Here is a 27,959-nt window from a genome sequence, read left to right as displayed (position 1 = left end):
TTGGCCACAGAAAGGGAGAATTCTTAAATAGTCCTGTCTTCTAAAGAAGAATATTGCAATTCTCATATGCTTTATATGATATATTGAAAGAAACTTTTCTAGAAACCCCCAAATAACAATGGCAAACAACATAAATGTGATCTGCAAGGGAGGCTACAAAACGTTCTTTAGCTGGGCATTACTACCCAAAATGAAACTGAAATTTAATCATTAAGAATGAAAAGGAGAATGAGTGTTGGTAGATAAGTAGCAATTTTTGCTCCATTATCCTAGAGAACAAATTTGAACTTAAAAATAATTTTCAAAAAAGCATTAATTTTAAGGGAAAATCCTAAACTTCCAAGATGAGGAAAATATTTTCAAGTTGCAAATTGATTCAGATTCCATAGAACAAGGAATGTTGTCTACAAAGCTTTGAATTGATGGTTGATGTTCAATTGCTAAATCATGTCTGACTCCTTGAGACCTCATGGGCTGCTACACACCAGGCTTCCCTGTCCTTTGCTATCTCCCAGAGTTTGCTCAAACTCATGTCCTTTGAGTGGGTGATGCCATCCAACTGTCTTATCCTCTGTCACCTCCTTCTCCTCTGGCCCTCAGTCTTTCCCAGCATCAGGGTCTTAGATGGTTGAATATGCTTTATTAACAATTTACTTTAAAAAGAGAAAGATGTTATTATATAAAGTTTTAAACATTCAAGTATGCAAAACACACTCCTAAAAGTGTTTTTTGTTTTTTGTTTTTACTTTACAACATGGAAGCAACCTCGACGTCCATCAGCAGATGAATGGATAAGAAAGCTGTGGTACATATACACAATGGAGTATTACTCAGCCATTAAAAAGTGTTTTTTATGCTTTGCTTCATTGTCCATATTTTCCATAATGAACATATTAAAATGAATGCTAAGAAAATGGTAGACATTATTTTTAAATACATTATAATTGAAGACAAATTCTCAGACTTGAGAAACAAGAACTCAAATTGGGAGAGTCCTCATGTTGTTCCAGACAAAATTAATATAAGGGACTAAGACAAAGCCCAATAAATTTTTCAAATTTAAAGAGAAAAAAACCCTATTAACAGTAAATTGGGAAAAGCAGGTCACCTTCCAATGTACCAAACTCAAGCTGGCCTCAGATTTTGTCCTCTAAAAAACAAAATGCAAAAAAGTTATGGTGTTTCCACATTATTATCTAGTCATCATCATCAGAAAATATGCCTCTCTTCTGTGTATTCCAATAATTTCTCAAAGTCTTCCTTCAAATTACCAAGATACTAATCACAATGAATTCAATAAGAGAAAATTATAGAAGAAACAGACTGGTAGTAATCACCAAATCACCTAAAATCTTAAAACTGAGGGTTTAAAAGCAATAGCTTCTAATGGGATGGCATGAATGCTGAGAAGTCTAAATGATAGATTTAACTTGGGTACAAAAACACTAAGACCAAAACAAATTTTGATGATGCACATTCAGAAAAAAGTTGGTCCATGAGGCCACAAGTGAAGCAAGGCTGTCAGGGGTGGCTGCTTGGGTGGGAGGAATTGGGTGGCAGTCCCTGGGGGTGTCCTCTCTGGCCCTGGCCTTTTCTTCCAGGGTGACACCCTACTTCTCAGTCCCATTTTATTTTTGTCTTTCAGCTGAAACTAAGATCTGCTTCAAATACTACCATGGAGTGAGTGGAGCCTTGCGAGCCACCACCCCCAGTGTCACCGTCAAAAACTCAGCAGCTCCTGTAAGTCCTGTGTCCTCCTCTTGTGTCCTCCTCTTAGAACTAAGTCTGGTGCTTCTTTACTTTGTTATTCTGTTATGTTTTAATGTATGTGTGCTGGGGGTGCGGAATCTCCACACAAATATGGAGATAAATTGGTAGATTCTGAATGTATCTATATTGACAGATATAATGATAGATTCAGACAGACAGAAACACATCTCAAAACGATGCAGTGAAATGAGATCCCAAATAAACTTATCAGAATGCATACATCCCACTTTTTGTTAGAGAAATGTCAGGCTTCATTAGATAACCAGATGTTTCTAATAGACTCACACATAATTGGGCTTCTCAGGTGGCGTTAGTGGTAAAGAACCCACCTGCCAACAGAGGAGACATAAGAGATGCAGGTTCGATCCCTGGCTTGGGAAGGTCCCGTTGAGGAGGATGTGGCAGCACACTCCAGTATTCTTGCCTGGAGAATCCCATGGACAGAGGAGCCTGGCGGGCTGCAGTCGGTAGGGTCGTGAAGAGTCAGACACAACTGAAGTGATTTAGCACACACGCGTAATTGCAATGAATAAAAGTCTCTCTTAGGAATACATTTTTAAAATTCCTTGATGTTAAATATTTAAATTACTGTATGTTTAAATTTTTTAGGCTTAAGGTAAATTTCTGGAATAGAATGTAAAGTTTTACACTGATTTTAGCCATAGAATTATAAAATGATAGGCCTAGAAAAGACTAGAATCTCTGGTCCTTTTCTTCTTTTCTTTATATAAATGAGGAAAGTGTAATTTCACCGAGGGATTTAAGTACTATACCTAGGGTCACACAGTTAGCTAGCTGCAGATTGGAGATTTAAATCACACTGTTTCCTACTTGGTGTGTCTGTTGAGTACTGTGGTGATAAATGCTATCTTTTCCTAAATTACAGTCTGGTTTTTTATCTTTGTGTTGCTTCTTACCTTAGTTCTCAATTCATCAGATGAGGCTAACTGAAATCTTACAAATGGCATTCCTTTTCCTTTCATGTAAATTAAAAATGACGGACTAGGGAAAGTTGAACAGAAACCACTGAGGACTTTGTAAGTAGTGTATCACATTTACTTACTAGTGTAAGTAAAAAAAGATTTGAGGGTTTTTTTCCCTATGTAAAAAGAAAGAGAGAGAAACTGAATGAGAAATGAAATAAGAATGATTAAGAAAGAATCTCAGCCCTAAAAGACACCATTTGCTGTTTCACAAATCATTTCTTCCATGTGCTAAAAATGATTGCGTTGAGTCCTCAGTGGGGGCAGTAAGACAAACAGGCTTGGGCACCAGGAGCCTGTCTGCCTCCATCCTGACAGGTGAAGCAGAGCTGGACTTGGGCTGGGGCAGAAGGAGGCTGAGGGTGGGCAGGGCTTTCCAGGGCTTCCCATGAGGGAACACACAGCAGGCGGGGCAGGGAGAAGAGAAGGAGGGACCAGCTTCACTGTTCACTGGCTCCACCATTTCTCCCTACACTCACCCTGGCTACTTATATGTGATGTCTGTCGCTTTATGGGGTGGGTCAGAACTCTTCAGTGTGATAATCTGAGGACATATCCCCAGAGTGGTGAGCCCAACTTCCAGGTCCATTTGTTAGGACCATCCCCCAGAAAGGGCAGCTGATTGTCCAGGCAGGAGGAGCGACAGGATAGAAGCAGTGAAACCGGAGCTGAATATCGAGGTGGACAAAGCAAGACGGCTTTGAGCACACAACAGAGAAGGCAGAGGCTGAAGGCAGAGTCTAGCTGAGTCAGGAAGAGCCCTCCAGTCAGGCTTGGCCGGCTTTTGCCACAGCACAGCAAGTCAAGTGATGGGGCAACTTCTCCCAGATGCCTGAGTTCCTCAGCCAAGATGGGCCTCGCCCAGGGATGGGACAGGCCTGCTGGTGCAAGGCTGGAATAGGACAGGGGAGCTCCACACCTTCTGCTCAGGTGGGCTGCTATGGATGTGTCCAACCCTGGGATTCCAGTGAAAACTTCTACTTCCGGGAAGTCCTTTTTGGAGGAAACTCTCTGGGGCATTTGGCTTCTCTGAACTCAGCCTACTGGGAACTCCAGTTTTAACCTACTCCTCAGTTCAGTTCAGTTCAGTCACTCAGTCATGTCCAACTCTTTGTGACCCCCATGAATTGCAGCACGCCAGGCCTCCCTGTCCATCACCATCTCCCGGAGTTCACTCAAACTCATGTCCATTGAGTCGGTGATGCCATCCAGCCATCTCATCCTCTGTCGCCCCCTTTTCCTCCTACCCCCAATCCCTCCCAACATCAGAGTCTTTTCCAATGAGTCAACTCTTCGCACAAGATGGCCAAAGTACTGGAGTTTCAGCTTTAGCATTATTCCTTCCAAAGAACATCTAGGACTGATCTCCTTCAGAATGGACTGGTTGGATTTCCTTGCAGTCCAAGGGACTCTCAAGAGTCTTCTCCAACACCACAGTTCAAAAGCATCAATTCTTCGGTGCTCAGCTTTCTTCACAGTCCAACTCTCACATCCATACATGACCACTGGAAAAACCATAGCCTTGACTGGATGGACCTATGTCAGAAAAGTAATGTCCCTGCTTTTGAATATGCTATCTACATTGATTATAATTTTACTTCCAAATAGTAAGCGTCTTTTAATTTCATGGCTGCAGTCACCATCTGCAGTGATTTGGGAGCCCCGAAAAATAGTCTGACACTGTTTCCACTGTTTCCCATGTATTTCCCATGAAGTGATGGGACCAGATGCCATGATCTTCATTTTCTGAATGTTGAGCTTTAAGCCAACTTTTCCTCTCTCCTCTTTCACTTTCATCAAGAGGCTTTTTAGTTCCTCTTCACCTTCTGCCATAAGGGTGGTATCATCTGCATATCTGAGGTTATTAGTATTTCTCCCGGCAATCTTGATTCCAGCTTGTACTTCTTCCAGCCCAGCGTTTCTCATGATGTACTCTGCATAGAAGTTAAATAAGCAAGGTGACAATATACAGCCTTGATGTACTCCTTTTTCTATTTGGAACCAGTCTGTTGTTCCATGTCCAGTTCTAACTGTTGCTTCCTGACCTGCATACAGGTTTCTCAAGAGGCTGGTCAGGTGGTCTGGTATTCCCATCTCTTGAAGAATTTTCCACAGTTTATTATGATCACACAGTCAAAGGCTTTGGCACAGTCAATAAAGCAGAAATAGATGTTTTTCTGGTACTCTCTTGCTTTTTCCATGATCCAGCAGATGTTGGAAATTTGATCTCTGGTTCCTCTGCCTTTTCTAAAACCAGCTTGAACATTTGGAAATTCACGGTTCACATATTGCTGAAGCCTGGCTTGGAGAATTTTGAGCATTACTTTACTAGTGTGTGAGATGAGTGCAATTGTGCAGTAGTTTGAGCATTCTTTGGCATTGCCTTTCTTTGGGATTGGAATGAAAACTGACCTTTTCCTGGCCTATGGCCACTGCGGAGTTTTCCAAATGTGCTGGCATATTGAGTGCAGCACTTTCACAGCATCTCAGTATGCCAGCAAGTTTGGAAAACTCAGCAGTGGCCACAGGACTGGAAAAGGTCAGTTTTCATTCCAATCCCAAAGAAAGGCAATGCCAAATGCTCAGGATTTGAAATAGCTCGACTGGAATTCCATCACCTGCACTAGCTTTGTTCACAGTGATGCTTTCTAAGGCCCACTTGACTTCACATTCCAGGATGTCTCACTCTAGGTGAGTGATCACACCATCATGATTATCTTGGTCGTGAAGATCTTTTTTGTAGAGTTCTCCTGTGTATTCTTGCCACCTCTTCTTAATATCTTCTGCTTCTGTTAGGTCCAGACCATTTCTGTCCTTTATCGAGCCCATCTTTGCATGAAATGTCCCCTTGGTATCTCTAATTTTCTTGAAGAGATCTCTAGTCTTTCCCATTCTGTTCTTTTCCTCTATTTCTTTGCATTGATTGCTGAGGAAGGCTTTCTTATCTCTTCTTGCTATTCTCTGGAACTCTGCATTCAGATGCTTATATCTTTCCTTTTCTCCTTTGCTTTTCACTTCTCTTCTTTTCGCAGCTATTTGTAAGGCCTCCCCAGACAACCATTTTGCTTTCTTGCATTTCTTTTCCATGGAGATGGTCTGGATCCCTGTCTCCTGTACAATGTCACGAACCTCAGTCCATAGTTCATCAGGCACTCTATCAGATCTAGTCCCTTAAATCTATTTCTCACTTCTACTGTATAATCATAAGGGATTTTATTTCCCTTATAATCATACGGGATTTGAATGGTCTAGTGGTTTTCCCTACTTTCTTCAATTTAATTCTGAATTTGGCAATAAGGAGTTCATGATCTGAGCCACAGTCAGCTCCCTGGTCTTGTTTTTGTTGACTGTATAGAGCTTCTCCATCTTTGGCTGCAAAGAATATAATCAATCTGATTTCAGTGTTGACCATCTGGGGATGTCCATGTGTAGAGTCTTCTCTTGTGTTGTTGGAAGAGGATGTTTGCTATGACCAGTGCGTTCTCTTGGCAAAACGCTATTAGCCTTTGCCCTGCTTCATTCTGTATCCCAAGGCCAAATTTGCCTGTTACCCCAGGTGTTTCTTGACTTCCTACTTTTGCATTCCAGTCCCCTATAATGAAAAGGACATCTTTTTTGGGTGTTAGTTCTAAAAGGCCTTGTGGGTCTTCGTAGAACCGTTCAACTTCAGCTTCTTCAGCATTACTGGTTGGGGCATAGACTTGGATTACCATGATATTGAATGGTTTGCCTTGGAAAGGAACAGAGATCATTCTGTCGTTTTTGAGATTGCATCCAAGTACTGCATTTCAGACTCTTTTGTTGACCATGATGGCTAGACCGCAGCCTGGTCCTAACTCAGTGAAACTAAGCCATGCTGTGTGGGGCCACCCAAGACGGGCAGGTCATGGTGGAGAGTTCTGACAGAATGTGGTCCACTGGAGAAGGGAATGGCAAATCACTTCAGTATTCTTGCTTTGAGAACCCCATGAACTGTATGAAAAGGCAAAATGATAGGATACCGAAAGAGGAACTCCCCAGGTCAGTAATGCCCAATATGCTACTGGAGATCAGTGGAGAAATAACTCCAGAAAGAATGAAGGGATGGAGCCAAAGCAAAAACAATACCCTGTTGTGGATGTGACTTGTGATAGAAGCAAGGTCCGATGCTGTAAAGAGCAATATTGCATAGGAACCTGGAATGTTAGGTCCATGAATCAAGGCAAATTGGAAGTGGTCAAACAGGAGATGGCAAGAGTGAATGTTGACATTCTAGGAATCAGCAAACTAAAATGGACTGGAATGGGTGAATTTAACCTGTTTCTCAGACTAATGCAAAATGTGATATACATCATCAGAGAGGTATACAACCTAAGCCTAAAAAATACAAGGCGCCAGGTATCCGGAAAACTGCCTAAGATTACACTGAGGAAATGCCCTCTTTGAGGGCTTTTCAGAGACAAGGGCTTAGGTGTGACTACAGGAAACATCAGGTTGTTTGACCAGCAGGTTAAGGAGCTGGCCTGCTTCTGAGTCAGCACTGGCCCCACCACGTTATTCCATGTGTGCCCCAGTGGCTTGTGTTTAAAATGCAGACATCTGGAAACACTCTGACATGTTACTGTTCTGTTATCGCCTCCAAGGTGACTTTCTTGTATAAATAAGTAGACACTTGGGTTGACACTTTAATGTACTTTCCATACACAACTCTTGTTTCTTTTCTTAATCCAAGAGCCTGACCTCCAAACCCATGTGGTGCCAGGAGTGGAGAGTAATCTTCCCACTGCCTCGTTAGTGATGAGTCTTATGGCAGAAGGGAGGATGCACTTTCCTGCCAGACAGCCTTTTAATGTGCAGTTGGGTTTTGTGATAGTTAAACTGCTGGTGGCCTTTATTATTGTGTACCATGGTGCATTCTTCAAAGGCGCTTTGCTTGTATTGTTCTAATTGATTCATGGCATATTGGTGAGACAGTTGGGAAGGGTCTTTTTGGTTAAGTGACCATTGGCTATGTGGTTGTGGAGATGAACTTAATCTAGCCTTTGCTTTCTGAACTCAGTTTAGTTTTTGAACTTTACCTTTGCATTTGGTCTGTGGACTTAAGGTCACTGTTTCTGAAGGGAAGTGCTATTCAGTTTTTCCGCAATCAGCTTGTCAATAAACTCTGAGTATCCATTTTTAAACTGAGGATTCCTGGTGCTGCCCTTATCTCTTATGAAGAGTTGTTTCTCTATGGCCATTCTATCATGTCCCAGTTTTGGCGGCTGGAAGTCCAAATCAAGGTGTTCAGAGGATTAGTTTCTTTGGATGCCTCTCCTCTTGGCTTGTAGACTACTGTCTTCTCATTGTGTACAAAAATGGCCTTTTCTCTATGTGCCTGAATCCTTGGCATCTCTTCTTGTTCTTATAAGGACACCAATCCTATTGGATCAGGACCCAACTCTAAAGACGTCATTTAACCTTAATTACCTCTCTAAAGGCATAGTTTCCAAATACAGGGAGTTCGGATTTAAACAAATGAATTTGGTGGGGGGACCCAAGTCAGTCCATAACAGAGACCCACTGTCTCCTTGGGCTGACTTGACAAAGTCTACCCCTGCCATCTGCTGCACAGTCCCTGTGCTCCAGCAATAATAGTCCATCTGTCTATCTGGTAACTGTGATTGTACACACACACACACACACACACACACACACACACACACACACACACACACACACACACACACTCGCTTCCCAGGTGGCTCTAGTGGTAAAAAAAAAAAAAAAACAGCTGCCAATGCAAGAGATATAAGAGATGCTGGTTCAGTCCCTGGTTCAGGAAGATCCCCGGGAGGAAGGCATGGCAACCCTCTCCAGTATTCTTGCCTGGAGAATCCCATGGACAGAGGAGCCTGGTGCAGGCTACAGTCCAGAGTGTCACAAAGAATCAGACACAACTGAAGCAGCTTAGCACACATGCAGGCATATACACGTTTATGTATACATTCAGTTATATATATTGTTTTTCTTTACATGAACTTGATTGTTTCTATACAATCCAATAAACCAACTTTACACTCATCCATTATAATACTAACCATGAAACGCTAGAGATTTTTAGAACTACAATGAAGACCAAAATAAGTATAAAAGGTATCACCATTTTTAACATTTAAAAAATACACAAATAGTATATCCTCCTTGGGAATACTTATAAACAAAGAGGAAAATATCACTTGTAATTCCACCACTCAAAACAGCCTCAGGAACTTGTCGAAAGGAAGGGCTTTTGATTGCCTCTGGCCTTGGAGCCAGCTTTTGGAGTAAGGTTAACAAGTGTCCTGGGGAGAGGGTGGCCAGCCAGCCCCTGGGCTCCATGGGCCTCAGAGCCAGTCTGCGGCTGTAAAAACACTGCAGCTTTCACACACAAAGTGCCCGATAAATGGCTGTCAGGTTGACGAAAGTCTAGCCAAAACATCCTGGTTTTCAAATTCTAAGTGGCCTTTCCTTAAAAAGTTTCGGAGAAGGCAACGGCAACCCACTCCAGTATCCTTGCCTGGAAAATCCCAGGGACAGAGGAGCCTAGTGGGCTGCCGTCTATGGGGTCGCACAGTCGGACTTTTTTTTTTTTTTTAAACATTTCACTGAGGGATAAGAAATCTGAAATTATAAAGATGCTGACTCCAGATTTGCACCTTTCAACTCAAGTGTTCAACTCAGCGGTCACACTCTGGGAAAAGCACTCCTTCAGGGAGAGAGTCCGAGACAAAGTAAGTAAATTAAATCTGACCCACGAGCAGAGTGAATGAAGGCAGTGTGTCGAGCACCAGTAGGTCAGAGATACCTGGGATTGGCAAGGAGGGTCCAGGTTCTCCCCTACTTCAAGCAGGAAAATAACCCCCAGCCCACACTGGTTGAGACGCTGGCCAGAAGGAGAAGCACAGCCCAGGTGGTCTCCTCCCCACACCCAGAGGGCTGCCTTCCATTACACCGGCCACTTTTCAGACATAATTAAAAGTTCCATGGTTATCCTGTACTACAAACTGACATCAAGGCTTTTGCCCTTCTTGGTCTATGCAGAAAGCAAAGTTCAGGTTGATTAACAGGCAGATTAACTCTACTCTTTTAATTTCTTTGGTTCAAAATGCACGATCTGCAAGACTGACCTGAGGAGCCGAGCCCTCAAATGTGCTTACTCCAAGGTTTGTTGCTCCCCTTGCCCCTCACAATAATTAATCTTGGGTCTAGTAGATCATTAGGTCTGACCCCTTCAACCATTTGAACTGAGCCCAGGATTTAAGGTTGCCCGTTGGGCTGCCTGGGGAGGGAGACACCCCACTTTTAGATTAGGATTCTTCTCCAGGGCTTTTCCACTAAGGAGTCCCAAAACACAGAAGCCAATCCTTGCATCTTAATCACAGAGATAAATCTTTTTTCTCCCTTGGAGTTTGCCTATGTTGCTCTTAACACAGGTAGCAGAAGCCCTTAAGTGAGTAAAGTCCTTAGGCATGTGAGGGTGTAAAGGCTCTGTCTGTGCTCAGCCAAGGGTAAGTCAGAATTATCAGGCAGCGCTAGGATTGAGAGCAGAGTCTGACCCTTAGAGTTTCCTTACACCTCCCCCAGGGCTGTGGACAGTTTCCCTGCCCACGTTCTTGACCACAACTAATTTTGACGAACATGGCTGCTCTGTCAGAACCTAAAGAGGACTGCATTTCAGAGGAGGTTAGTGTAATCTTAGCACTAATACTTCAGTTTATGGGTTCAGGTATTTGTGCCCCCAAATAGATGCATGTGCACATAGCCACTACCGGGTTATTTTAAAGAACTCCCTGAGTTTCATGGGAACCTCTCTAATTTTTCAGCCAACTATATAGTTTGTGTGTGCTACACTTTCAAATGATTAAAAAAAAAAATCTTGCTTGCTTAAAATTGTCAACATTAACCTAATTTTTTTTTCTTAATCCATCTGAAACTATTATTCTTTTTTCTTTCTAGACCCTTTCTAGCAACTTGTAAGTTTCTTTAATTGCCTTTTTCTAAAGGCTTAGCTGAAATGAGGTGATTTTGCTTTCTTAGGCATAGTGACTACTGGTAAGGAGAAATAAGGAGGTTTTCTCAACCAGGAGACTAACATTTCAAAGAGTTGTTTATAACCTGAAACAACCACGCGGTTTATGGATAGAGTTCTCTCAGATAACCTGCCTTGGGAAGATTCTGCATTGTGCACTGAGACATCCCAAATTTGTCTTTTTGAAACACTTTGAACTGAAAAGACAGGTATGGATAACCTCCATTCCAGATGTAGGACTTGGGGGTAATTGTTGCTTATTTGGAGGGAGGGATGCGCATGCACAAATATGCTGTCCACTTCATTGAACATTAGTTCACTTTGTTGAACTAATAGGAGCAAGAAGTGATGACCACACTGAAATCAAACAAAACTGGATTCAAATCTGCTGTCTGACTTACTAGCTGTGGGCATTTGAAGGGCAGAAAAGGTGCTTTTTCAAGCCAGTAGCATACCCAACCCCAACAGTTATTTGACATTTTTCCCTTATTCCTTTGTACACTTAATCCTCACTCTTAAAATCTTTTCTTGAATAATGTAGGGAAAGAATGGAATAAAGTAATGGATAATACCATTTTCTCATATTTTTTCTTCTTACTTGGGCTGCGCAAATTAAAATGGGACTAACGCTTTTCTCATTCATTTAACAAGAGTTTGTTGCCAAATATTAGAGAAAATGCCCCACTGCTCTGTATTTCCTAAAAAGTAAAACAGAGATGCCAGGAAATAAATTTATACTCCTGACCATCAGAATTACTCATGTAGAATTAAGGTCCAGATGTGGTAGTTATGGGTCCTGAGTTTTGTCCTCTACAAGTTTAACCCTGAATAAAGGCATGAACAAAAATCAGTGACCACTGTTCTTATTATCCATAATTGCACTATAAAATGCAGCTAAGAGATAATTCTGTTGTATTTCTTGATGGCTTCCATATTCATGTTAAAGAGACAATCTATCCCACATTCAGGCCTCTCAGTTCCTATGGCCAACCTTCCTCAGCCATTGACTCCCACGGTTCTAGTCTGGGTCTTCCCAACATGAGTGGTTGCATCACTTCCAAACTCTCAGATCCCAGTATACCACTCTTCGACCATCATCTCCCCACTTTGCAGCTCACTGGCCTGCCCCAAGTCTGTTGATCTTAACTACATGATCGCACACATGTTTCACCTCCCTCTTTAGCCTTATCGCTGACCCATTCATCTCTTTGTCACTCTCACCTGGCAAAGTCCAGCCATGGTTAAACCCAATTTTGCCCACCCTTGTTCTAGGAAGTAAAAGAATTTTTATAACCGCAAATCTCAAGAGCCCTCTAGCACTCCCAAGGAGCACTCAACTTTTCCCACACTCAAAGAAGGCTATTTCATATTTTCTTCTTTTTCCTCAAATCTCTAGCACCTGTCCCCTCTCCACCATAATGACCTGCTTTCCTTTGCTGAGAAAATGGAGGCCATCAGACCCCAATCAGCTTGCTTTCACATGGCCCACTGCACTAGCCTGCCTGAACGTGGGCTCACAAGCTCTGTTCCTTCTCATTCCCACTGTCCTGGGTCAACTGTCAATTTATACATACGATCCTAGCTCATCTTGCCTTCTAAGAAACCCTGATCCTGAGATTGGTATCTGTCTCCTGCATAGTCAATTCTCCTCTCTGTTGGAACTTTCTCAGCTTATCACATAATGTTTCTGCTCAAAATTGGCTTTTCTGTTCAACATTCTTTCCATAACCTTCCAGTCCTAGGTGGCCTTCCCCCGCCTACTGCTGCCCACTCCTTTTCCAGGTATTTCTAGTATCACTGGTTGCCTTGAGTTCAGCAAGCCAGTCTGCTCTTGGGGCCTTTGCTCTTCATGTGAGGAACATTTCCCCCAGATACTGAAATGGCTTACTGCATCTTTTCATTTAGGATTTTTCTCAACATCACCTTCTCAGCGGTCTCTGTAAGCACACAATGTAAAAGAGTCTCCACACACGTACAGACACTCTCCAGGCTCCATCATGCTTTGTTTTCACTCATGGTGCTCATGGTGCAATTTCGGTGTGTTTGGTCCCCCTATTAAAGTATAACCTCTAAGATCAAGGATGCATTTGCCTGTCCTATTCAGAGCTGGTTCCCAGCATCAGCTAGAATAATACCTGGTATGTGGCAGGCCATCCATAAAACATTTGTACCCAATAGGTATGGTTCGAGGCCCTGGCTTGGCCTTTTAACTTGGTAGCCTTTAACTTCTCTGAGGGAGACTCCATTTCTGAATCTACAGCAGTATAGAGGGATGATAAAAATAGGATCTATTTCATTGGACTGTTAAAAGGTTGTCTGAGGATGAGATGAAGTGATGCCAGGGATGTTCTCAGCACTGGCCCAGCATGTAGTGAGGATACAGTAAGAATTGATTGGTATTATGAGTCTCATGAGCAGATCCTGTTTCTCTGTGGGTCTCCTCCAGCTCTCTGGTTACAAAAATACATAGATTTCAGTATCAGTATCATATAGAGAAGCTGAATGCATATTTGGACAATATACAGGAAAATTAAAAGTGCGAAAAATAATTAGTTAGTACCTATAAGAATGGGTTTAATCCCTTCATTCAGGGTATTTTAAGAGGAAATCACTGTCCCCTAAACAGTACCTATGGGATGGATGGAGAATAGTTCCAAATGGTGGCTGAACTGTGGATTGTAGTTTAATGAATATTTGTGAGAGAAGTACTAGACCAGAAGTACTTCAGTTTACTTCTTGTGCTCAAATGAGTCTGTTGCTTAGAGACATTGTCTTAGAAGATCACAATGTAGGCAACCAGAGAGTGGGCCTGGGCTTCCCACACAGCCCCTGGGAAGGCAGAGAGGAGAGATAACAGGTTCTTGATGCTGACCAGTATTTAATGAAAGAGTAAGAACTCTCCTCCAGATATGAGATAAAGGGAGGTACCCACTCATCACATCATCCAGCAAGTTGTAGGGAGGAGGAACCTCCACGATGTATCTAGGGGAGGGCAGCTGCTGCTGCCATGGGGGTGTGAGGGCCCTGACGTGGCAGAGTACCTGGGTATCTGTGGACCTACGTGGGCTTTTCTTAGTTTTTCATGGAAGATGAGTATCTGTGTGCCATGTCATGGGACATCAGACATTGCCCTAGAGAGAGATACACATTTTGCTTAGAACCTAAACACATTTTTATATTTTAAAATACACCTTAGAAAGTCTAAAGCTAGTCATTGAGGAGATAGTTTGTACGAAAGTAAAATCAATTTATAGGCATCTTCTCAGGAGCATCATTCATTTTTCAAGGAGTAAATATTGTCGCAGTCTCACCACACAAGCCTGTAGCTGAGCCATGCACATCCCTCCCCGGCTGAGCCCTCACATTGCCTATCTGTTTAGTCAGAGGGAGTGGGTGGCTGCAAAGAGCTCTGTGCAAAATGCAGCCCTTGTCTTCCACTGATCAGACTGTCTGACCCAGATGGAAAGGCAGCTGACATACTTCCTATGATCTAATTTACCCAAAGCTTTTCAGTACATTATTTTTTTTTAATTGGAGGATAATGGCTTTACAATGTTATGTTGGTTTCTGCTGTACAACAATGTGAATCAGTCATAATTGTGCTTGTGTGTGCATATATATATATCCCCTCTGTCTCGCTTCTCTCTCCATCCACATCCCACCCCTCTAGGTCATCACAAATATCGTATATTAACACGTATATATGGAATCCAGAAAAATGGTACTGATGAACCTATTTACAGGGAAAAAATGGAGATGCAGATGTAGAGAATGCACTTGCAGACACAGCAGAGGAAGGGGAGGGGAGGATAAATTGAAAATGTGGTATTGACATATATACACTATCATGTGCAATACATTAATTTAATAGCTATTTTTAATAAGTAGAATTAAAGCAGGGTGTTTTTTTTTTTTTTCCCTTCAACCGCATAGCTTTAGATACAAAGACCAAACTCTTTGTCATTCTTCCATCCTTAGCTGGGCTTACTGGTAGTAAATGACAAAACCTAGGTCTGAAGGACAGTGATTTTGAGGAATTTAATAGTCTGTAAGAAAGTGATTCTAAATTCAGAGTACAAAGAAAGAGATCAGCCAAAGGAACTCCTCTCTTTTCCTCAACAGCCTCTTCTAATCAGTTGCCAAGTTCTATCCCTTTCCTATCTCCTCTCCCCTCTGCCCTTCTAATCATGTTGTCAAAACTCTCATCGGCTGTCTCCAGATTAGTTCTCTGCCTTGTGCTTTCTAAATTCAGGCTTCTCAGCCTGGGGCCCACCATGGATTTGATGATTAAAACTTGGCCTCTGTGCACCAGTGACAAATCCAATCTCAGAGACAGAGTTTTGGATGAAGTAGAAAAGATTAGCTTTATTGCTTTGCCAGGCAGAGAAGATCACAGCAGGCTCATGCCCCTCAAAAACTGTGTATTCCAACTGAGGAGGATTTAGTGAGGAGTTTTAGAGTAATAGTTCAAGGGTGGGGTTGCTGTTAAGATGTGCAGGGCCTGCACTCCTTTTATCTAGTACCAAGTAATCTCTTGATGAGCTTCTCTGGTTCCATTAGTCTGGCCTCAGGTAGTCTTTTCTAGAATGAAGAATGCTGACATCTTCCATTTGTTGAGGATTTTAATTCTGTAAAGAGCTCAAAGATCTTGTTATGAGTATCCCTTGAGGCAGAACCGGATCACGCTCTAAGGCTGCACTATTGTTTCATGCAGCCATGCATGAAATTGTTTCATGAAACATGAAACAAGAATTCTTTCATGGCTGCATGAAACAATAGGGCTTCCCTAGTGGCTCAGCTGGTAAAGAATCCCCCTGCAATGTGGGAGACCTGGGTTCCATCCCTGGCTGCTCCTATTCCCTGCTGAGCCTCATAGCCATCAAAAATTAATTAAAATATCCCAAACATGACATGAGCTGGACGAAGCTCAAGCTGGAATCAAGATTGCCAGGAAAAATATCAATAACCTCAGATATGCAGGGACTGCCCTCATGGCTCAGCTGGTAAAGAATCCGCCTGCAATGTGGGAGACCTGGGCTTGATCCCTGGGTTGAGAAGATACCCTGGAGAAGGAAACAGCTACCCACTCCAGTATTCTGGCCTGGAGAATTCCATGGACTGTATAGTCCATGGGGTAGCAAAGAGTCGGACAGGACTGAGTGACTTTCACTTCACTTCACTTCAGATATGCAGATAACACCACCCTTATGGCAGAAAGTGAAGGGGAACTAAAGAGCATTTTGATGAAGGTGAAAAAAGAAAGTGAAAAGCTAGCTTAAAACTCAACATTCAGAAAACTAAGATCATGGCAATCAGTCCCATTACTTCATGGCAAATAGATGGAGAAACAATGGAAACAGTGACAGACTTTATTTTCTTGGGCTTCAAAATCACTGCAGATGGTGACTGCAGCCATGAAATTAAAAAATGCTTGCTCCTTGGAAGAAGAGCTGTGACAAACCTAGACAACATATTAAAAAACAATCATTTTGCCGACAAAGGTCTGTCTAGTCAAAGCTATGATTTTTCCAGTAGTCACGTATGGATGTGAGAGTTGGACTATAAAAAAGGCTGAGCACTGAAGAACTGATGCTTTTTAAATGTGGTGCTGAGAAGACTCTTGAGAGTCCCCTACAGCAAGGAGATCAAACCAGTCCATCCTAAAGGAGACCATTCCTGGGTGTTCATTGGAAGGACTGATGTTGAAGCTGAAACTCCAATATTTTGGCCACCTGATGAGAAGAGCCGACTCATTGGAAAAGACCCTGAGGCTGGGAAAGATTGAGGACAGGAGGAGAAGGGGGTGACAGAGGATGAGATGGTTGGATGGATGGCATCATCGACTCAATGGACAAGAGTTTGAGCAAACTCCAAGAGATGGTGAAGGACAGAGAAGCCTGGTGTGCTGCAGTCCCTGGGGTCACAAAGAGTCAGACACGACTGAGCAATTGAACAACAATAAAACATGACAAAACCAGCCCACGTTTCTTGTCCCCTGCAGAGCCTCATGGCCACCTCAAATTCTAGCTCCGGGATGTGGCAGGACTTGTGGCTCCCCAGACATCAAGGTGCTGCTCTTCTCCTTGCCTTTGCTGCTGCAGTTCCCTCTGCCTGTGGCATCCTCCCCATCCTCCCCATCCACCCGCCCCCATCCTCGCCTGCCTCATTTCCTCCTGTCCAGAGATATCCTGTTCAAAGGCCTTCAGCTTCCAGAGAAAGCCTTGGTCATGCCGCCTCCTGTGAAGTATTGAATCAATCAGTCGTCGAAGATTAATTTGTTAACAGAGGATGCCAAGTTCCCCCATGACTCTCCAGGGCCTCGGGAGTGATGATGGTGGGCAAACCTCTCCCTGTAACACTCACGTCAGTTGCTGACACCCTCTCTAACTGCACTTCTCTTGTGCACTTTTGTGGCACCCTTTCCAACTTCCGTACCCCTGGCTTTTTTATTATATTCTGGAAAGGTCTGACTTTAGTAAAAGTATGACCTGTCGGTGCTTCAGCACACAAAACAGTTGCAGTTACAGAAGGAACATGGGGTCATAAAAGTATTGTTATTTAAAGGGAGGTTATCATTTCAAGAAGACTAGGGAGATAACTCTTACACATATAATACAACATAAATTATTCTGTGTGCTATATTATGAGGATTATCCACACGCGCATATACAAAAAGTTGGGAAACAGGATAAACTCATCTTTAGACAGGTTAGCTATATTTCCAAATAATTATATTATTTGGAATTATATATATTATATATATTTCCAGTTAATATATTTTTATTTACCGCAAAACACCTTTCCAAGGGTTTTAAATTTAACACAATGAATTCAATAACTCAATTAATCATGAGCTGCCAGTTTCTTGCCCCTACTAAGTGTCCTAAAAGTCTGTAAACACAAGGAATATTGTGCATTCTTGCCCATTTGAGGATATGTGTGTGTGTATACATGCACATGCCCTGGCTTTATCCAGAAAGGGTTTTTAGGCTTAGGAAACAGAGGAGCGTGTACTTTTAGCCAGTGAAGGGTGGGACTCAGGTAAATGTGCCTATGACAGTTGCAGGCACATGTTTTACAGGGGCTGTGATGGGAACCGATCTCTAAGTGTTCAAATGGTTCTTGCTACAAAAGGAACAAGGCTGGCTGTATTGTTCACAGGTTCCAGGGTGATGAAAATTGAGCACAGTCACTCAGGAGAAACGTAACTATTGTTAGTTCTAAGATCAGGCAGATGTTTCTCTCAAGGCAAAAGAATGTGTTGAAAATGAGCTCTGGATGACCAAGGAAACAAACTGAGGAAGGTTGTCTTAGTTTTCTATTCAGCTTAGTTCAGTTCAGATGCTCAATTGTTTCCAACTCTTTGCCACCCCATGGACTGCAGCACACCAGGCTTCCCTGTCCCTCACCAACTCCCAGAGCTTACTCAAAGTCATGTCCAGCAAGTTGGTGATGCCATCCAACCATCTCATCCTCTGTTGTCCCCTTCTTCAATCTTTCCCAGCATCAGGGTCTTTTCCAGTGAGTCACTTCTTCGCATCAGGTGGCCAAAGTATTGGAGTTTCAGCTTCATCAGTCCTCCCAATGAATATCCAGGACTGATTTCCTTTAGGATTGACTGGTTTGCTCTCCTTGCTATAAGGGACTCTCAAGAGTCTTGTCCAACACCACAGTTCAAAAGCATCAATTCTTCAGAGCTCAGCTTTCTTTATGATCCATATCTCACATCCATACATGACTACTTGAAAAACCATAGCTTTGACTAGACAGACCTTGGCCAGCAAAGTAATGTCTCTGCTTTTTAATATACTGTCTAGGTTTGTCATAGCTCTTCTTCCAAGGAGCAAGCATCTTTTAATTTCATGGCTGCAGTCACCAGCTGCAGTGATTTTGGAGCCCAAGAAAATAAAATCTTTCACTGTTTCCATTGTTTCCCCATCTATTTGCTATGAAGTGACAGAGCTTGATGCCATGATCTTAGTTTTCTGAATATTGAGTTTTAAGCTAGCTTTTCCACTCTTCTCTTTAACTTTCATCAAGAGGCTCTTTAGTTCCTCTTCACTTTCTGCCATAAGGGTGGTATCATCTGCATGTCTGAGGTTATTGATATTTCTCCCGGCAATCTTGATTCCAGCTTGCGCTTCATCCAGCCCAGTGTTTCTCATGATGTACTCTCCATATAAGTTAAATAAGCAGGGTGACAATATACAGCCCTTCCCCAGGCTGGCACTGCTCAGTACCAAACTGTTTCAGCTGGAAAGAGTTCCCCTCACTAGGAAAGGGAAAGCAGGATGAACAGCTGCCTTCTCCCAGGCTTTGAGGGCACTACACACAAAGATCTCTGTTGGCTTTCACTGCACCCAAACCACCAATGTCAAGATGGCTAGGAACAAGGAAGAAAAGCAGGATCTACCAATAGCTGCCATAAGGTGGGAGTAATTATGGTTCACAATGACCAGCTCTATAAGCAAACCCAGTAGCTTTTCCCAGTGAAGAAGGAACCAATGACCAGCACAGCTGTGGTGGAATTCCTGCAAATTTTAGCAGCTTTTGCCCCACAGGTACTCTTGTTTGCTCATGCAAGCTACCTAAGTCCCCCCGCCCCCCGCCCCTGCCAGAGCCTGGGAACCACAACAGGAGCTAGCCCAGGCCTCTGAGGATGCACAGTGCAAGATGCCACCCTCCACACCCCATGGCTGACCATCATCACAGCGCATACACCTGGGGCTGGCTCCTCCAGCTGTGCCCCTGCATGCTGCCAGCCCAGCCTTTGTCATCAGCCTGCACTGTGTACGCACACTCGGGGAGACTTTGGACACATGACACTCGGGGAGACACAGGACAGCATGACTAGCAGCCACAGCCTCCAGCACTGCAGCTGCCTGTGGGCCCAAATCAGGCTCTGTCTTCTGTTACTGGTGTGCACCAACTCTATCTGACATAGTCCTGGAAGTCCTAGCCAGGCGGAAAAGAGAAATTAGAAGCATACAAACTGGAAAGAAGTAAAATCATCTTGTTTGCGATGGTATGATCTTATAATATTTAGAAAACCCTAAAGACTACACCAAGAAACTGTTCAGACTAACCAATTAATTCAGTAAAGTTGCAGGCTTTTGGAGTAAAACTTACACTATTAGCTCTCTTGGGTCTCCAGCTTGCTGACTGCAGATCTTGGGATTTGTCAGCCTCCCTAAATATGTGACCCAATTCCATGTATGTATATATATACACACACACACACATAAATACACACACACACACATTATACAAAGTGAAAGAGCCCATTCACAAAAGGCCATATAGGATTTCATTTATATGAACTATCTGGAATATATAAATTCACAGAGACAGAAATAAACTTAGAGATTTCCTGGGGCTATGGGAGGAGAGGAGAGTGGGGTGAAACTGCTTGATGCATATAGGATATAGGGTCTTATTTTGAATTATTAAAATGCTTAGAAACTAGATAGTGAATGTGCTAAACACCACTGCATTGTTCATCAAATGATCAGTTTCATGTTATGTGGATTTTACCTCATAAACTATTTTTAATAAAACAGAAAAAAAGTTAAAATTATTACATACATACATACATGCCAGAGCAAAGATTAAAAATTCAAAAGCCTCCAGAGAGCCAGGTCAGGTCAGTATCACATTTCATCAAATCTAAGGTGATTGCAGCCATGAAATTAAAAGACGCTTACTCCTTGGAAGGAAAGTTGTGACCAACCTAGACAGCATATTGAAAAGGAGAGATATTACTTTGCCAGCAAAGGTCCGTCTAGTCAAGGCTATGGTTTTTCCAGTGGTCATGTATGGATGTGAGAGTTGGACTGTGAAGAAGGCTGAGCACCAAAGAATTGATGCTTTTGAACTATGGTGTTGGAAAAGACTCTTGCAAGTCCCTTGGACTGCAAGGAGATCCAGCCAGTCCATCCTAAAGGATGGGTGTTCATTGGAAGGACTGATGCTGAAGCTGAAACTCCAATACTTTGGCCACCTCATGCGAAGAGTTGACTCATTGGAAAAGACCCTGATGCTGGGAGGGATTGGGGGGCAGGAGAAGAAGGGGACGACAGAGGATGAGATGGCTGGATGGCATCACAGACTCGATGGACATGAGTTTGAGTAAACTCCAGGAGTTGGTAATAGACAGGGAAGCCTGGTGTGCTGTGATTCATGGGGTCGCAAAGAGTCAGACGTGACTAAGTGACTGAACTGAACTGAACTGAACTGAAGGTGACTTTAAGGATTTTAAGGCCAATCATTGATTTTCACACTGCCAGGCTAGAAAAATCTTTCCAGTTATAAATAGGATGCTTTGGTGGACAGCAACAACCTGATTGCTGAGCCCTAAAAAGGAAAGCACTAGTGTGTTAGGATTGATGCATGCAGTCCCAGAGAGGAGGGCCAGGAAGATGCTATATTTCTCAACAGGGTGGCAGTTTCTCAGCTTTAGTTGCTCCCTACTAGATACTCTGATACTTTAAAAATCTGAAACCCACATTTTGTGTAAACCTGATTTTTAAAAATATGTTGAAAACTAATATTTTGAAAACTCAAATATAGTATGAGCCAAAGAAAATATGTCACCAGGCCATATAGCCTGTAGACTCACTGGTGCCCCAGCAGATGCCTTTTGTCAGATTTGAATCACACAAGAGTGATAAGGCCACAGAGTAGAGTGAAGGCGCCTTGCAGATTGAGGGACCAGCTGATTAGATGACAGTCCTCTAGGCAAGGAAGTAAGATCTGCAGAAAAGTGGATTGTTTGTCTGTAATAGAAGGTACAGGTTTGAATGCTGGAGATGGGGCTCCAGGGGCTAAGGCATTACAGAACCCACTTCTGGGGCTTGGAACTGTAATCAAGTCAGTTTTTGAGATAAGAGTTAGAGACATCTTTCCTTTACCATTTGAAAGAGGAAGACCCTTGATACTGATACTTCTCCAGGTGTGGTCCCCCAGCAGCAAAAGCCTTACCTGAAACTTGAAGTACAGGCTCTCAGGCCTTCCCTAGGCCTACAGAATTAGACCTTCCATGGTGGGGCCCAGCAGCCTGTTTTGCATCAAGCCCTGACTCTGAAGCAGCTCGTGGCAGTGAACTTCTGCCGTAGAGCAAACAGAACGACTCAGTCATTTTTTAGAATTTGATAGCGCTTGTCATGTGCCCACTTTCAGAGTAGTCTGTAGGTACAGAAACTGCTTCAAAAGAATAGCTAAAGAATCTAAAAGTCATCAGGGAAAATCTGGCATCTGATTACTCCTAACTAGCATCCTCCTTCCCAGTATTCCGAACCCTTTTTAGGAAGCCAAATGCCTCACCTCTCAAACATAGCAGTCCTTTGCCCCAATCAGATTTGCTCTTGGTGTTAGTATCTGTCCCCAAAAGTAGTCAGTATAAAGAAAATCATCTCTAATTAACACATTCTGTCCAATTCACACAATGAAAACTAGGAGAAATGCCCCATTTTTCCAACCCCTCTCTTTTTCCCCATTGTGATTGGCAGAAGAGCCCTGAAATTGGGAAGCCTGGATCTTGCCCTCAAGGCAATAAGGAAAGCAGAAGGGGTGAGGACTCTGGAAGCTGACTTGGTGACTGCAGGATCAGAAGGCAGAAATGAGCAGTAAGAATATGAACCAAATGTGAACAGAATATGAGCAAAAGAGAGCCAGTAGCCAGGCTGGGTCTGAAAAAATGACCTCAAGATTCCTCCCACTTGAATTTTGGGAAGTCGTTGATCTGAGCTCAGCTTTCAAGTTTGTAAACTGCAGTGAGGATCATGAAGAATGTCTAATTTGCAATCTGTTAAAAGAGTGTGTCCACAAGAACTGGCTTTGTGCTTGGCACACCATCAGCTCTCATCCCTGTCGCTTGTCTTCTTGCCCCTTGGAAGGGCCTTCTAAATCTTTCATCACAGGTGTCCTGCAGGTTGGGGAAATTGCCTGAGGGTGCCGTTGACTGTTGGAATGTTATGTTTCATTCTTTTAGCCCCTAAAGATGGCTTTGTTCTTTGAGTTTGCAGAACTTTCTGTGGGAGGACTTCAGATGAGCGAGGTCTAATCACCTAGTCGTCATATTGTGAGGATTCCATGAAGGAGGTGTTCTCAAAAGTGCTCTGTTAACATTTGTGAGGTGTGTTTGTTTATTGGTTGCTCATTGAAATATTTCAGAGATTTGGATGTAGAAATGGAACTTAGGCTTTTTATTGGATTGATTTTTGTTTTTTAAGGTGGCTTGGAGGCATATCAGCTTATTTCATAGACTTATCTTGGACACAAAAGATATTGAACACAGGAACCACTGATTTTTGATCTAAAATGGAATCCCTGATTCCATACTCTTGATTACTGACATGCCATGGCTTGAAGATTTTATTAGTTATAATGTGATGCTATTTTGCACCTGATTTTTAGATCCAGATTATCAACTATGGAGTCAGAGTTATCTTGGTCAGGTGAATATATAAAGGCTCAATGAAAGTCATGAATTTTATCTCCTGGTGTTACTGGTGGATTCATTGTTCTATAACTAAACACAAAGCTAATCAACCATTTGGGCTCAAAGAAGTCATTATATAATTAGTTTGGAATAATCGTGGCAATGTAAGTAGAGTTAACATGTTAGAATCAAGCATAACGTGTTCACAACCCTTTGGAAATGCCATGTGTGCTACAGGGAGCTTCTCCCACTTTTACCAAAGGAAGTTAACCCAGATCTGGGGCACCTGGAGAAGCAACTCAGAGTGGTCTTTCACATGCAGGAGAGTTCTTTGAAAACTCCTGTTTACCTTCAAAATGCATCTATATTTTGTATTCAACTTTAACTTTCCTCATGTTTGCTTTTAAAATAGATTTACCCAAAATTCTGAGTAAAAGTGGTGCTCCAGGACAGACACCCTTTCCCCCTGGTACACTTATCTACCCCTGGGAATAAGATCACAACTGTCTGAGAAGCCTCTGTGTTCTTAGAGACTGGAAGATGGAGCATATAGGTTAAAGAGTACATGTGATGGGGTAATTGAGACACGTGTGTTTTTAGCAAACAGCCTCATCTTCATGCAAAGGTATTGTGAAAGAAAAGCTAGGATTTGAATGGTGTTGTAGGGATCTAATGAGAAGGGAGGCTGGTCAACTGAACCAGTGTCTTCATGCTTCTGAAATGGAATTTCCCCTGCAAGGGTATGAAGACTTGATTGTCACTCTGTTTTTTACTGATTTTCACTTTTGGGCTTTACAAGTATGTGCATTCATACTTATAACTTCAAAAAGCAGATGTAAGGCAAAACCAATACAATATTGTAAAGTAATTAACCTCCAATTAAAATAAATAAATTTATATTTTAAAAAAAGCAGATGTAAAGAGGACATGAGAATGGGAGTAGGAGAGATACATGTGAATTAATCCCACAGGTCTTAATTCTACTCCAGGAGCCTTCTTGATAAGCCTACACAATCTTCTGCTGGCCACTAACAGATTTGGCTTTTTTTTTAATAAAATTATGTTTATATATATTTTTAATTGCAGCAAAGTGTTTCACTAATGAATACATTGTAATTTATTTAGCATTCCCTTATCCATTAACTTTTCATTTCCCCTCCAATCTTTTGCTCTATATAAACAAAGCCACAATAAATTTCCTTTTATACATGGTATTTAACACACGACTGAGTAATTTTGTGATAAATTCCTAGACATGAAATTAATGGTCATTTACCAGCTCTCTTGAGGATGTGTGTGTATCAATTAACACTCCCCTCAATAATGAGAGGGAGAAGGTAATGGCAACCCACTCCAGTACTCTTGTCTGGAAAATCCCATGGGCAGAGGAGCCTGGTAGGCTGCAGTCCATGGGGTCGCACAGAGTCGGACATTACTGAAGCGACTTAGCAGCAGCAGCAGCAATAATGAGTGAGACTGCCTGTGTCTCCACACTTTTGGCCACTGTATCAGTTAAGAGCAAATTGGATATCATACCAGTTACTTAGAGTTTCATATGAATAATTGTTAAACAGATAAAAAAATCTGTTAAGAGAATTAAAACAAGAACCCACTCCAGTATTCTTACCTAGAGAACTCCATGAACAGAGGAACCTGGTGGGCTACATACAGTCCATGTGGTTGCAAAGAGTTGGACATGACTGAGTGACTAGCACTTTCACTTTCAAGGTATCAGTAAGGTAGTAAGTGCAAAAAAAAAAAAAAAGCTACCATCTCTAAGGCTGGAGAAGTGAAGAGACTGAAATAAAACTTAGAAGCTTAAAGAAAGGACCTTACAGTACTGAAATGCAGACCTGTTTGGAGGAGGATTTTATTCAACAGTGCTGCAACCTTAGAGGAGGGACCCCATGGACCCAGACCGGACTTCTGAGGTTACTGATGCTACTTCACTGGGACAGGAAAGGTCAGACTGACTTTTCAGTGTTGGAAGAGTATTGGGGAAAATCCACAAACTGGATTTAGCTGCTGCAATGGTGAAGCACTGAAGCCCCAGGTGAAAACAGTTGCTGGGGTAACATGGACCAGAACAGGAAGCAGAGAGGGCAGAGCTAGTCTCTTTTCCTTCTTTCCATCTTCCTCTTCCCCTCTGGTACCTCCTGTTGGCAGAGCCTGTGCAGGCACCAGGTGGCAAAGCAGAGATGCTGTGAGCATTCTCCACTCCAGCATCACAGGGCTTAGAAGGCTGGGACTTGAGTCAAAAGACAGCTCAAAACCTGGCAGATCACCCCTGTAAGTTCTCAAGCTTTTTGCTTATTACCAATGTGATGGATGAAAACTCAGCTTGTAGGTATGATTAGCATTTTTTCTTATTGTAGTCAAGGTCAAATACTTCTTAATTTTTAGAGTTGATTCTCCTTTCTATTAATATAAACTATCCTTTGATATGCTTTGTTCATACTTGTTTTCTTTTGGTTGTTGTTTTTGTTTCTTAGACAAGAAAGAAATTAGACTTTTGAATATGTGAGTTGAAAATACTTATCCAGGTTTGTCATTTATCTTTTGATATATGGTGGCTTTTCCAAGTATGCGTTTTTATTTTTACAGAGTTGAGCTTTTCAGTGTTTTCTTTTGTGACTTCAGGGCTTTTCTTCACCGGCAGGAAAAACTCTTCAAGTTTGAGATCATAAAAATATTCTTCCATCTTTTCCCCCAATGCTTTTAGGATTTTGATTTTAACATTTAAATATTTGATCGATTTGGAATTTTTTTCTATTATATAAAATGAGGCATTCCTCCAAATGCATCTCCATCTTCCAGACTTACTATCCAGATGTCCCATTTTCTCCACTGATTTGAAAATTCACCTTTATTGTATTTCCTACTTTTTGGGTCTATTTCTGTACCTTCTATTTTGTTGCTATGACTATTCATGTACCAGCATCATACTGTTTTTATTACACTTGCTTTATAATATGGTTAAGTATCTTTTACAGCATTTCTTCCTCATTATTTTCCCTTTTTATTATAGAATCTTGTTTGTTCTTGGTTTTTCTTTCTCACGTTGGAAAATTTGAGTTAGCTTGTCCAATCTCAAATGCTATTGGTAGTTTCACTTCGATCACATAATGATATAGATTAACTAAGAACGTACTGAAATTGTTACCATTTTCAAGTTTTTCTATTTAAGAATATGGTATACCTTTTGGTTTGTTTTTCTTCTTTTGCATTTTTCTTCAATATATTCCAAGGTGCTTTCACTGCCTTTTTTTCTCCTTATTTGCGGTCATGTGCATCTTGACTTGATGTCTTCCCATACCCCAGTTTTACCTCCAGTGCATATAGCAACCATACTTCATATATTGTATTCAGAGATATTGATATCTTGTGGTTTTATTAAGGATGGAGTTTGCCTTTTGTTTTTCTTCTTGTTGCTTTTGCGTGATTGGTTCATGAGAGAATAGCAGGAACAGCTTTTTCCTCTTATTTAAAACTCAGATGCTATTTACATGTTCAAGCACTCTGGGATTCTACCATGTTGACTGCAAGAAATCCAGCTTTTATCACTAAATATTTCTGGGCCTCTTTGGAATGCTGACCAGTTCACAGGCATACTCTGAATATCATTGCCACTGCATCTAGGCATGTCTCTCAAGTACTTCTCAACCACCTGCACTTAGCATCACTCTATCCCAAGTCAGGCATCACCCTTTCACCCATCGCAACTGCTTTCAACAGGGGGTAAAGATTTCTCTGGGGGTACATGATGATATTCCCAGGGGTAATAAGAACAGTGATTTCAGGTTCTCAATTCCCTTATGTTTGAGTTGAGTTGAGTTGCTCAGTCATGTCCGACTCTTTGCGACCCATGAATCGCAGCATGCCAGGCCTCCCTGTCCATCACCAACTCCCGGAGTTCACTCAAATTCATGTCCATTGAGTCTGTGATGCCATCCAGCCATCTCATCCTCTGTTGTCCCCTTCTCCTCCTGCCCCCAATCCCTCCCAGCATCAGAGTCTTTTCCAATGAGTCAACTCTTTGCATGAAGTGTCCAAAGTACTGGAGTTTCAGCTTTAGCATCAGTCCTTTCAATGAACACCCAGGACTGATCTCCTTTAGAATGGACTGGTTGGATCTCCTTGCAGTCCAAGGGACTCTCAAGAGTCTTCTCCAACACCACAGTTCAAAAGCATCAGTTCTTCGGTGCTCAGCTTTCTTCACATATATTTGCTTTCCTGAAATTGATCTGCCTGAGAATTGCCAGTGGTCTGTAGGTTCTTTCTTCCAATTTCTCCTTCCACTCTTCTTCTTTCATACATCGTTAAGAAAAGGCATGTGTCTTGTCTCATCCATTCTAGATCATACTATGTGTATTGGCTTGAGGATGGAAAAGCATCTAGGGAGCAACCAAGTGGGCACTTCAGAATACTACAGTAGTGCTGGTGTTGAGAAATGGCTGCAGTGACTGGTCAGAGAGGCTTTTTGCAACTTAGGTAGTTCCAGTTCTTGGCTTTCGTTAATGCTGAAAGAAGATATAAAGAGGTTGTGCGTGGAGAGGCAATTTTAATTAATTTGAATTGATTTATTACTATGTTTTTGTGTTATATGTGGCTTATAAAGGATTAAATAAAAGCAAATAAAGATGTTACTATAATTGCACCTACTGTATAAACAGTTCTCTCAAACACTTACATAACAAAAAAAAAACTTGATAAATTCTCTCACTCTAGTAATGAAAAA

General features: G+C 42.1%; 1 protein-coding gene across 3 annotated transcripts in view; it reads left to right on the top strand.

The window, feature by feature from the left end:
* HECW1 (HECT, C2 and WW domain containing E3 ubiquitin protein ligase 1) overlaps positions 1–27,959 on the top strand; it is a 492,408-nt gene that overhangs the window by 275,095 nt on the left and 189,354 nt on the right. For 2 of the 3 annotated variants that reach the window (XM_042248727.2, XM_060415079.1), the window contains one exon: positions 1,646–1,740. In XM_042248727.2, the coding sequence (XP_042104661.1) occupies positions 1,646–1,740 (95 nt within the window). Of the gene's footprint in view, positions 1–1,645; positions 1,741–10,267; positions 10,437–27,959 lie in introns of those variants that run through there. The other variant, XM_042248728.2, reaches the window with a different exon arrangement.

The sequence above is a fragment of the Ovis aries genome, chromosome 4 (genome assembly GCF_016772045.2).
Source record: "Ovis aries strain OAR_USU_Benz2616 breed Rambouillet chromosome 4, ARS-UI_Ramb_v3.0, whole genome shotgun sequence".
NCBI classification, from domain to species: domain Eukaryota; kingdom Metazoa; phylum Chordata; class Mammalia; order Artiodactyla; family Bovidae; genus Ovis; species Ovis aries.
Note: the sequence above shows the minus strand (reverse complement) of the source record. Positions and strands in the feature narration are given on the sequence as shown.